We start from the raw sequence: 12,378 nt of genomic DNA, 5'->3' as shown, positions 1-12,378 counted from the left end.
GACCACAGGACATTCCCACTCACTTCCCTTGAATTTATTTATGTGGGTAAATTGTAGAAAATTAAAAAATAGACAAAAAACACACAAAACGAAGCCGGGCAAAAAGTTGGCCATCCGCCTTCCCGCCGTGTGCGAAGGGAGAATACTTTAATTTATTTTGCTAGCTGCAGGCCATGAAATTTGTACAATTTTTTGTGTTTTTTGTGCGAGATGGTAGATGGGAGAAAAGCTGCCACTTAGGCATAACTTTGGCTTTAGCTTTGGGTCGTTTTTCCCATATGCTGTTTCTGTTATTGTTGCCATTAATGTTTCTGACTTTCGGCAGTGGAACCCTCTGGTTTTTTAGGGTTTTAGGTCTGAGGCTTTGGGAAATATTTGCCAAGGATTGCGGGTTCGGGTACTTGGCATATTAGCATACTCCTCCTTCCGGTTCACACGTAAATAATGGGTTATGAAAAAGTTTGTATGTATGGTATGAGGATTGGGATGGGATGGGGTGATTAGGATGGCAAATGTACCGGAAGGCAAAAGGAATTTAATTCACATGCGAATGCATAATCTCACAAGTCAATAATAATTGTTTACTGCATTCAATCTGCGCAATTGGTTGCTTAATTTCTGTGAAATTTCCATTCAATCAACCCGACTCGATGCCCATTAAAAAGTCAATCGGACGTGAATGCAAAGCAGCCGACTAAATACCGGGCACATGGCGGATTCTATTCTGTAAACCGACCTTGCCCCAATGCACTTTCTATATACACATCATGCTCCGCCTATATCGAAAGTAAATCTGCACAGTATAATCCCAATTTGCCGTGTCTAAAAGTAGATCATTCTGGGCGCATTCTCTCACGTCTTTAATGTTAATTGAATGGAAAATGGGAGGTGGTCTTCGTATAAACACCATGTTTCATGGCTTATGTCAAATCAATCATTAATTACGTTGCTTATACCTTTGCTTTAAATATTAATTCTAGTTTATTTTATAAATAGAATATCTTTTTTGATTCCAGCACATGTGTACAGATTTCTTTTGTCTATTTTTGTCGCCTGGATGTATAAACATTGGTACTAGAAATAGGTCTAATTATGCTTCCTGATAAAAATAAATGAAAAAATCCAGCTGGGCTGCCAAAGACTAGATGGTTTAGTGCTGGATTAAATGTTTTATTGAAAGATTGAGTTTTATTAAATGATTGAGTTTTTTTAGCAATGAAACAAGTTTTTTCTTTAAAATGGCTTAGTTTATTCGGTATTATAATTCAAAATTGGTTTCGACAGATCTTTCTTTAAAAGCCAAGCCTCTTCATGACAATAATGCTATCGACCACATCAATAATAATTGGCTTGGTAGATAATCAGTGGCGGATTTAACAGGTGGGAACTAAATATTTTTAAGATATTTTGTCAAATTTTCTGGGCTGTCCCCTTCAAAATGTGCAAAATGCATGGGGAGCCCCATATGACCCACTGCGAAGGCCATATCTTAGGAAATATTCATCCGATTCTTGAACGGAATACCTTAAACGATTTGTGGATCGATTCTTTATAAATCTGCATCAAAATCTGGGAACAAAATATTTTTAAGATATTTTGTCAAATTTTCTGGGCTGTCCCCTTCAAAATGTGCAAAATGCATGGGGAGCCCCATATGACCAACTGCGAAGGCCATATCTTAGGAAATATTCATCCGATTCTTGAGCGGAATACCTTAAACGATTTGTGGATCGATTCTCCATAAATCTGCATCAAAATCTGGGAACAAAATATTTTTAAGATATTTTGTCAAATTTTCTGGGCTGTCCCCTTCAAAATGTGCAAAATCCATGAGGAGCCCCATATGACCCACTGCGAAGGCCATATCTTAGGAAATATTCATCCGATGCTTGAGCGGAATACCTTAAACGATTTGTGGATCGATTCTCCATAAATCTGCATCAAAATCTGGGAACAAAATATTTTTAAGATTTTTTGTCAAATTTTCTGGGCTGTCCCCTTCAAAATGTGCAAAATGCATGGGGAGCCCCATATGACCCACTGCGAAGGCCATATCTTAGGAAATATTCATCCGATTCTTGAACGGAATACCTTAAACGATTTGTGGATCGATTCTTTATAAATCTGCATCAAAATCTGGAAACAAAATATTTTTAAGATTTTTTGTCAAATTTTCTGGGCTGTCCCCTTCAAAATGTGCAAAATGCATGGGGAGCCTCATATGACCCACTGCGAAGGCCATATCTTAGGAAATATTCATCCGATTCTTGAACGGAATACCTTAAACGATTTGTGGATCGATTCTCCATGAATCTGCATCAAAATCTGGGAACCAAATATTTTAAAGATTTTTTGTCAAATTTTCTGGGCTGTCCCCTTCAAAATGTGCAGAATGCATGAGGAGCCCCATATGACCCACTGCGAAGGCCATATCTTAGGAAATATTCATCCGATTCTTGAACGGAATACCTTAAACGATTTGTGGATCGATTCTCCATGAATCTGCATCAAAATCTGGGAACAAAATATTTTAAAGATTTTTTGTCAAATTTTCTGGGCTGTACCCTTCAAAATACCCTTCAATGTACCCTGAAAAAATTTTGCCCACTGGGCCTTTTTCCTTAAATCCGCCACTGTAGATAATAAATGAAATAATGAAGCTTGGCTGCAAAAGACTAGATGATCCAGTGACTGTATTATCAGAGTATTGCCACAAAATTGTGTTTTATTAGAAACACAACATATTTTTCATTAAAAATGTCTACATTTTTCTTTGCTATATTTTTCAAATGGAATTGACGCTTATGAAACTCTCAATTATATCAATAATAATCAGCTTTAAAAAGAAAATAAACAACAAAAAAACAGATAAATTAGCTTTATATCAAAATTATTATATTTTTCCAACTCGAATGTTGGTATATTAAATACCATATGTCAATTCCGTGTCCCACATATCTGTAATCTGATATTGACTTTGCAATATGGTTCCTTTTCGCGTTTAATAGCATCCCCACTACCAAACACAATGCCAATGACAGAGCTCACTGTCAAGTGAGTACTTCTAGCTACTATTATCAATGCTGCAAACATCATAATCATCAATATATAGCCATCGATTCCGATGCTGATGCCGAGGAGGGTTCCAGGTTCCAGAGTATGCTAATTGTTTGCAATTATGCTTTGAGCCAACTTCACTTTGAAATGGAATCGGAATTGGCAGCGAGTCAGTCGAAGCCAGGAGACTAGCAAAGGCAGGACTTGAATGCATTAAGCCGATGAAATACTCCCAGAGAAATAATCGCTGGCTTTTTCAATGGGAATTACCAGAACCGCGGGATATTAATCGATAATTGAAATCCCCCAGAAAATAGAAATCATTTTGACTTAATTGCTTGGCCACTTCAACGGTGGCATCGCAACACGATTTTTGACATTAAAATGTTGAAAATTAAATTGAGTTTAATGCCAGCAGTAATTGTTATTAATATCCTTTTCAATTATTATGTTAGGTCGTTCTGTTTATTTGCGATATTATTGCCAGCATGTTTATTTGCCACGCGCTGAGCACACCCACATTTACCTTTCGGCTGCCAATGGTAATATTTAAATTAATTGCTAATAAACCGTCATCAAATGTTTACACTCGGCCAACTCGACAGTCCAGAGTAACATCAGCAGCAGCAACGGTGTTAATTTTATAATTTTAGCCGCTTTTGTTTATGGCCCCGTCGCTCTGCCATTGACTCGAACGAAAAAATCACTATTATCTGGCCCACTCTCAGGTGGCAGGGGAAGAGCAACTACTGGCAGCTGTGTTATTTTAGCTTCCAATGCGAATCGGGGGGATTTATGTTTTATGCACAAACAGGCTTATGTACATACCTACATGTACAGTGAGTAAATAAACAATCAGTCTGCCTCTATGTACCTCTACTTTTGTTTTGCTAAAAACTACACACAAACATCAACTTAAGCGATAAAGTGCCTCTAAAAGCTATTAACTATGATGTCAGATGGCCAGATGCAAGAGCTATAGCACTAGATGGAGTACTAAAAAAATATCTTAAATTTAAAAGGCCATAAAAATATAGTAATTAAAATTTAGCCCGTTTCTTGTACTGTTACCAAGCCAAAAGATGCATCCCAAGTTAATGAACGGAACTTGAACTTGGCCAGGTATTTTGGTATTCCTTTCATCAATCATAAAATAAATGTACTGCCACACGTGTGCTGGTCTTTATGAATTAATGGCTATTGTTCTTTAAACAATGGGATAATTACAAGATATTGAGAGTTTATTCAAGCGAGCGATAACCTTAGAACATGTAAGGATTAAGAACATTTCTTTGATCTATATGTATGTACTCTCAACAAATTAATATTCTACCCTTCATTTTTTGGTAAGCCATAATTGTGGTTGGAAAAATGTTCATGTCACCACACCTTGATATTTTCCCCAGATGGCCAGAAAACTGCGTTTAGAATTGTGGCTTCCCTTGAGGCGTTTCTGATGCTTTTGTGGCAGATACAATGTGCATAGAAATGCGATTCGAGGCAGGGACAGACAACAATTATACTTATTCTCGTTGCGAGCGTGGGCAGTGCACATGGGAAGCGCTCTTGGGAAGTGCTCTTGGGAAATGGAATGAAATAAAATGGGAGGCTGGCAGAAATGACGGCATCGGCTTTAGAAACTTATACTACCGTAATTAAAATAAAAAAGGAAATTATTTTAATCTAGATAAAACGCAGCTCATAAAGTCTAAGCCTGTGATTTAATAATTATTATGTGGTTTAAAGTCTAGTACACGATATGATAGTGGAAGTAGCTTCTTAGGAGCTCTGGAAATCAATGCCATACATATATACAAATCAATATTCAAAATTTTTGAGTAATTGAAGAAAGTTTTTCGATAGTATATTTCGTTTGTATCGAGTGTCATTCGATGTGGAATTTAAAGCGTGGCCTTGCGGCAGCTGCCACATGTCGTTTCCCGCGTTTTGTCCCAAAAATAAATGATTTAAGCCAGATAAGTAGCCATGCCCCTTTTTACCCGCCCACTCCGCCAAGTACCCAATATGCGGGGAGTGCGGGTGCCAAGAGGCAATGCAGAAACTACCTAAACTTGACCAGAGATCAACCCGAGCTGGCGAAGCTGTACGACCGGGTATGCAAGACCGATCACAGACCGGCCCTTAAAGTTAATTTTCTCAGGAAATGTGATCTCGATCGAAATCACGAGAATCCACGGCAAAAAAGTGGACGTACTACAATGATATCTTCAAAGAGCTCCGTATTTTCAAACGAGTCTAAAAATCCCATTCACAAGAGCTCCGTGTCTTCAAACCAAAAGAGCTCCGTGTTTTCAAACGCGTCGAAAAATTCCATTCGCAAGAGCTCTATGTTTTCAAATGCGTCTAAAAGTTCCGTGTTGAGAAACTCAAAGAGTGGACAAATCAAAAAGAACAAAAGTAAATTGAAAATACCAGGACCTGAAACTTTGTCAATGGACTCATCGGATCTCTATTTTGCCAATCCGCCGAGATTCAAACTTCTTGCTAAACGATTGATGGCCTTCGGACTCGGAATGCGTAAAGCGGCTTCTGATATTCCAAAGACCCCTTCGCCCTATATTAATGTTTTGAAATCTCCAATAACAGTAAGCCCTGATTTAGAACCGTATTTTAGTCCCAACGAGAGTCCTGAAGGGGTGCGGAAAGTCGAAAGCCAGCAATGGGAAGACAAGTGGGACGATTGGCAACCGATCGTTCAGAGTAAATCTCTACCAAAGTCACAGAGTAAATCACAGTTTAGTTCAAACGTATCCGATAATTCAAAGCCGGAATTGGAAGCCCTTGTTTCCATTTATAGCTATAATTTTGATCCCATCGACGTGAAGAATCACAGAAAGGAATTCACGCACTTTTATTCCCCCGAATTCACAGATTTTGAAGAATCTGGGCCCAAAAGTTGGCCCACATTGGAGCCAAAGAAAGTAGAACCTAGGTCGAAGATTAGAAAGGTTTCAAAGCCAAGGGATCGCCGGTTGGCAAGAAAACTGCTGAGAAGAAAGTTCAGCAAGGCCGTTTCTTGCCAAACGGATATCTCTTCGAAAGTTTTTTATAAATATCATACCTACGTCTGCAAGATGCCAAGTAGATTCGGAAAATCCCGCAAAGGAAAACGCAGGAGATTTAGAAGGGCAGTGGCCTGTCAAACAGAACGTCTTTGGAAGAACTGTGTGCTCTGTCACCAATTGCGGGAGGACGAAGAGCCCGAGAAGCCCTTTCTAATCGAAATGAGGAAACGTCAAGCCCGCGATGAGCTTCAGCAGTACTATCTTCGGATGAATCGTTCAAAGTTTTTACCATCTTTCAATCCAACTCCAGAAAAGTCGTCGCCTTCGGTAAAAAGTGTGGAGTTAAAAGCTTCTTCGGAGGACATCGAACTGCCCCTTCCGAAGCCACAAAAAAATTCTAAAAAACTTTTACAGAAAATGCAACTGGAACTGCATCAGTGCCTGGCAGTTCTGGCTCTTTGTGACCATATTGTCGATGAACAGTTGAGAAGGTGCCGAGCAGAAAATGAGAGTGACTTCCGAGCCGAAAGTAGAGGATCCTAAACAAGAGGTTACTAGACAAGTAGCTGCAATCAAGTAGGCTTTAATTTTTGACTATTAGAGTAGACATTTAATAAATAAACTTTTTATAAAAAATAATTAACTTTATGGTTTTTTATTTGTTGGCTAATCCACAGAAAATAAATGTACATATAATAAAGTGTAATATTCTACAAATACTTGTATATTTCCCTATTACCAAGCCGAAAGTCCGTTTGAGAAGCCCCACCAAAAATATGGAGGACCTAGCAAGCAAAACGACTTGTCAGTTAAGTACTCCAAATTATTTTGTTAATTGTTTAAAAATATTTTCGATACCTCTATAAAATTTCATGTATATAGCCAAAAGATGAATTTTTTCAATAAAACCTCGCCGTTGCTGAACCGCAAATGTCTGCAGAATAAGATACAGGAACTGGCCCCGTTCCTCAAGACGCTGGAATGGGGCTACAGCAGGGACTCTCTGTTCCGGGCCTCATGGAGCTACTATGCTGGCGATTGCCGGGAGCGACTGTCGAACATTCGCAGGAACGTCCAGCAAAACGCTAGACTACTAGCTTCAAAGGGCCACCGGAACGGCTTTCAAGTGTCCTCCGATCCATTGTATCATTTGCCTTCTGATTTGCAAATGGAAGAGTACATTTTCCAAGAGCTTATGACGTGCTTTAGAGAACCCGGTTGGAAAGATTTGACAAAAAAATCACCTTTTAAAATTCAAAAAACGAAAAAAAATGTTGGGCCTACTCCGGAGAAGTGGTTTGCTTGGAATCAGGAGATCCAAGATTTAAAGAAGAAGATTATAGATTCATCAAATCCTTATGAAATGGAGGAACTCAGAAGACGGTTGTCGCAGCTTTATAAACTGGTCCAACGACCTATAATGGTGGCACCTCCTATCCAAAGGGATTCCATAGAGAACAAAGCGAAAAAAAGTAAGAAAAAAGTGAGGCAAAAAAAGGTAAGGCTGTCACCCAATCCTCAAAAACTGCCCAAGGACCCCACTATTTCCGGAAAGAATGATCTAGGTCCAAAACAAAAAGAGTTTAGTATTGATAAACCCATTAATCCGGATGAATGGGCATCACCCAATTTCAGTGATGAGGTCCTGCAAATGCAGAAGGAACTCTTAGAAGAAGACAACCGAAAAATGAAAAATGAACAATTAGTAAAAAGTTCCAGCTACTTTGAACCAAAAGCTTTGAACCAAACTGATCCCAACAAGGTAACCGAGTTGACAGACATAATGAAGGCAAGGGATAAGTTCTTCAAGTCGGAATATTCAACCGAGGAGCAAGATGATGATGTTGTTCCTTTAAAAGACAAAACTTTAAAAGAAAAAAAGGATTCTTTACCAGAGGATGCAAAAAATAAAATAAATTCTGCAATAATATCATATCATAGTCTGGCACAAATTACCGAGAATACATCAGAAGAACCCTCACTTTATAGTGACCCCTCTAAAGGGGGTACTTCAGAAAGGATCAAATTTCGAAGGCGAAGAGACGAATCAAAGCAGGACCATACTTCAAGTAAAGCCAAAAAGAAAAAGAATATGAAGAACAAGCTCGAATCAGTATCGGACACTTCCAACATCAAAAAGCCTACATCACATAGTTCTCGTTTTCCATATTTTGAACCAGTGCATATTTTACCAAAGAGGTCCAAGCAATTAAGCGCCAAATCAAGTGCCGCCTCGAAAGTGGCAAAAATGGAATCTAAACTATGGAAGCCGCGAATGGAAAAAGATCTTCAAAGCCGGGCATCTTCAACGGCTGGGCAAAAGATATCCGATAGGCCTATAGAACATGCTCCCCGGGGGCGTTTTTCCATCTACTCAGATGTGAGAATGCCATTTCGAAGGGCCAGGTCCGAGGATAATCTAAAAACAGGCCAAGCCGCCAGTTGGTCTAATTTGCAAAAACGTAAACTATCTAAACATAAACGGAAAGAACATAAAAAGAAAGAGCCAGAACAGAAGCAGGATATTCACAAATTGAAGCACGAAAGAGGTGAGCAGTGGATGCTACCAGAGGAATCCTGGATTTCCTGGAGGAGACACATGTCCCTCCCTGAGGTAAGGCCAAAGGAAGCTTCCATATCCATGGAATATAACCCACGGCAGAGTGAAGATGCGTCCTATATGCGTATTGCGGACTCGTTCCTCAGCAGCTCCTTTCCCAACATGACCGTATACAAGTGGGTTGAGGACAAAAACCAAAAAACGGTTCAGAAAATCAGTATTCCGACCACACCCAAGCATGGTTGGCCAATATCTCCTGAAGATCATCCTACCTACACTATTCCGTATGTTCGAAAAGATTCAAGTCTTTCCTTCGAAGAACTAATAACGCCTCAATCAACAATCGATAAAGAACCGTCGCGGGAAAAAATTGAAAATGTGATTGAGAAAACAGACCAAAACGATAATAAATCCTTGTCATTCGATCCGTCGGAAGTGGATTTTGAGAGGTTTAGCTACTCTATGGATTTTACCTTTCGCACCGAATCACCATCCCAATCAAGAAACTCCATCTCGTCAATTACAAATGCAAACTTCCGTCGATCAGGTTACTCGAAACCCATTAATATAGACGAAGTTACAAAAGAGTTTATGAAAAAATATTCCTTGAACATTTTGTTGGATGAATCCATAAACAAAATTTTCAAGCCAAATGAGCTGGACTATTCATCTGTTACCACGGAACGGAGTAGGATGAATTTGGTAGTACCGCCTAAGAGGGGCATAGTAGCCCAAGCACCTCCTCAGATACCACTTCGTAAGTTCAAGATGAAGAGAACAAAGAAAAAGAAACATGAACCAGTAGAGATTCCTCAGAAGACCACTTGTTCGCTTTGCCAAATTCTAAAGAAGAAAACATCGGAACTGCGTCCTTATATGCAGAAGATGATAGCTCAACGCCAGCAATTGGAATTGAGGACCCATTATACCCAGATGCTGTTGAACTATCACCGCCAGAATCAGTCAGAGGCTCAGCGTCAGAAGAAGGTCTGCACCCGGGAGGTCCTGACGAGTTGTTTCCAGACCCTGCTCCTGTGCGAAAATATCCTGGCGCATGAGACGCATTTGTTGAAACTTAAATCTTAAGATTGCTTTCTATTTCTGGCTGTGATCATCATTTGTGAGGCAGGTCCTGGGAAATGATGAACACAAGCTAAGTAGAGCCTTCTAATAATTTCTTTCTTGTAGGAACTATTTAAAAAGTCTGTTTGAATAAATATTATATTGAGGAAATCCTTTCCAGGATGTCCTTCCTAATAAAAATCTGTTCATTTTATTCGTAAAACGTGTAACCACCGATTTCCGAGTGTCAGGCCATTCGTAAGCAGTTCATTTGCTTGATTTTTACGCTTCATCCTTAAAGCCTCACTCATGACGCATAAACTTTATTAAAATTAACCTTTGCCGGATGGAAACTGTTTCGCATGCATCCTTTTCCGCAAAATTTATTCCATTGCGAACAACTGCAGAGTAAAAATAATAATGTGCCATAAAATTTCCGCCTTTACTTCTTTAGCTTTTTTTTATACGCAACCCAATTCCCATCCCGTGCGCATAAATGTCAATGCCAACGCAACTAAAATTCTTCCTCCCGCAGCCGCCCTCCAGAATTTTCAACCTACGCGGGTTCTTCCTTTACAGACCTCCCTTCCAGAGCCCCTCTTCAGCCCAAGTGCAACAAAAAAAAACATCAAAAAGCGTAAAAAATAAAAAAAAACACTAGAGAAAAAAAAGAAAAATCAAAGCGAAAAAGCAACAAAACTCGGTCGAGGGCTTTAGACAGTAAAAACTTTTATGCACAAATTTTGAGAGGAATTACGAGGCTTCCAAGTAGTTTCTTCTAGTTTATTAATTTTCATGCTAATTTTCGAAAAACCATGCTGGGGGAGGAAGTCTGGCATTCTTCAATAAAAAATGTGAGAGAAATTAATCTCTACCTATAATAAATAAAATAAAATGACCAAATAATAAATGAAAGATATACAATTACAGTCTTTCTCGCTAATTTTATTAAAATAGACTCTTCTAATTAATTATTTTCGTAAATAAATTAAAAAATACTCATACGCCCCGTTGGCCCGCCGGACGCTGTGAAGTATGCAACGCGGGAATGCAAACACATCAGCCAGGTGGGGCAGCTGCAAATATGGAACAGGTGTGAAGGTGCTAAAATGCGTTGAAGCTGGTTGCGGCACCTGCCGCAGGCAACCGAGTGCCGTTAAATGCCAAACGACCCTGACAGAGGTTGTCGCGGAAATTTAAATGAAAATAAAGCAAAAATACAGGAAAAAGTATGGGAAAATGTCCGCCTTTTTTTTTTGCTGTTGCTGCTGTTCTGTGGCATCTTCATAATTGGCTCTAAGTGGCTTAAGTTATTAAAACCAATTAAGCAAAACTTCTGGCAAATTAAATTCATGCCATCGTGTTTAATTGCATCGTCGCCTGCAAACCGAAATTCGATTTAAGGAGAAATAATATTTCCCATAAACTTAATTGGAAAATTGTCTAATTGGCAAATAAAAAAAAAGATAGAAACGGGAGTCGGCAGATGGAAATGAACAAGTTCAGACATCTCCTAATTAAACTTTTCAGATTAAAACGTAAACTTTGGCCTCAATCTCGCCGGAAGTTGTGAGTTTCTGCAGGAAAGTTAACACAAGGACTTTGGTACTAAATCCGTTTTAAGACGAATAGTAATTTACACTTGATGGCATGCAAAGGAAATCAAATTTTTACATTTCCGGTGAACCGGATTCCCTTTTCCTAGAAAATCTGCGCTGCACAAACGATAACATAATTACAGGACACGCACGCTCTCCGGGTGGCACGCAATCAATCATACGCAGTGTGTGCCGAGCCGCCAGACATGATAATCAGGAGCACCGCAGCGCAACCTTTGAAATGCAAATCAAGCGAATTTCTCCCACAACGATTCAACCGAAAATCATATGTACTTACCTTTTTTTAACCGACGATGAAGGATGAGTGCCTGTTGTTGTTGTTTTTGGGTTTATTTATTTTTTTATTTATTTTTTTTTGTTGTTGGTTGGGAGGTACAACTCTCGGTTTGCCGACGCCTGTCGCCTGTTGCTGCTTGCTCTATGCCGCCTGTTGTTATCAAATCAATTCGACAAAAAATTTATTTGCGGTGACAGACCAAAGAAAGTAAAAATCAAAAAAAAAAAAAAAAAAGATGTGTAAACAATATAAAGAAAAGCAATGAAAAACAAGGGCAAGGGAATGCAAAAACCATTCTCGTTGAGAAATGTGCCTGTGATGATGAAGAACCGTAACGAAATTTTCCTTCAGACGCGTGTCGAAAGGAACTTGAATCGAGAATATGTTCCCCGAGTTCACATTCACAAATACACAGATGGGTGTTGTTGCGTTTGGGTGTGTGTTTGGGTTACATATGGTAATTTCGTTGGGATTTACACGAAATTGGGGCCTGTCGGGATGCAGGAGAGAGGGTCCAGGACTGAGGCCTGAGATGGCCAGATTATAATCGTATTTTTCAATCTGTAGACGCACGCGATTGAATTAGCCGAGATTTTTCACTTTTCCTTTCAGTTTTTATTATTTTTTTGTTTGGATTTATGGTACTAGCTTTAAGACACTTTCCTTTTTATTTCAAAAACGAACGCACATGTGTCGCGAAAAATAAGAAATCATTAACATTAGCTTGATCAAGCAAGCATGTGCCAAAAAAATTAATTTGGTTTTCTGTTTATGTGT

At 39.1% G+C, this 12,378-nt stretch overlaps 3 protein-coding genes across 3 annotated transcripts in view; 2 read left to right on the top strand and 1 right to left on the bottom strand.

Moving 5' to 3' along the window:
* The window catches only part of Elk (Eag-like K[+] channel), a 53,083-nt gene that overhangs the window by 40,420 nt on the left and 285 nt on the right, over window positions 1-12,378 (bottom strand). Inside the window, exon 2 of the mRNA XM_017238719.3 lies at window positions 11,602-11,751. The gene's annotated coding sequence lies outside the window, so the exon portion shown is untranslated. The remainder of the gene's footprint in view (window positions 1-11,601; window positions 11,752-12,378) is intronic.
* Window positions 4,839-6,704, top strand: LOC108123377 (uncharacterized). The gene has a single exon (XM_017238499.3). The coding sequence runs from the start codon at window positions 4,950-4,952 to the stop codon at window positions 6,624-6,626; it is 1,677 nt and encodes a 558-aa protein (XP_017093988.2). The 5' UTR covers window positions 4,839-4,949; the 3' UTR covers window positions 6,627-6,704.
* On the top strand, window positions 6,837-9,867 carry LOC108123378 (uncharacterized). Its single transcript, XM_017238501.3, has one exon. It carries the CDS (start codon window positions 6,973-6,975, stop codon window positions 9,727-9,729), a length of 2,757 nt encoding a protein of 918 aa, XP_017093990.2. The 5' UTR covers window positions 6,837-6,972; the 3' UTR covers window positions 9,730-9,867.

The sequence above is a fragment of the Drosophila bipectinata genome, chromosome 2R (genome assembly GCF_030179905.1).
Source record: "Drosophila bipectinata strain 14024-0381.07 chromosome 2R, DbipHiC1v2, whole genome shotgun sequence".
NCBI classification, from domain to species: domain Eukaryota; kingdom Metazoa; phylum Arthropoda; class Insecta; order Diptera; family Drosophilidae; genus Drosophila; species Drosophila bipectinata.
This window is presented reverse-complemented; position numbering and strand designations above follow the sequence as displayed.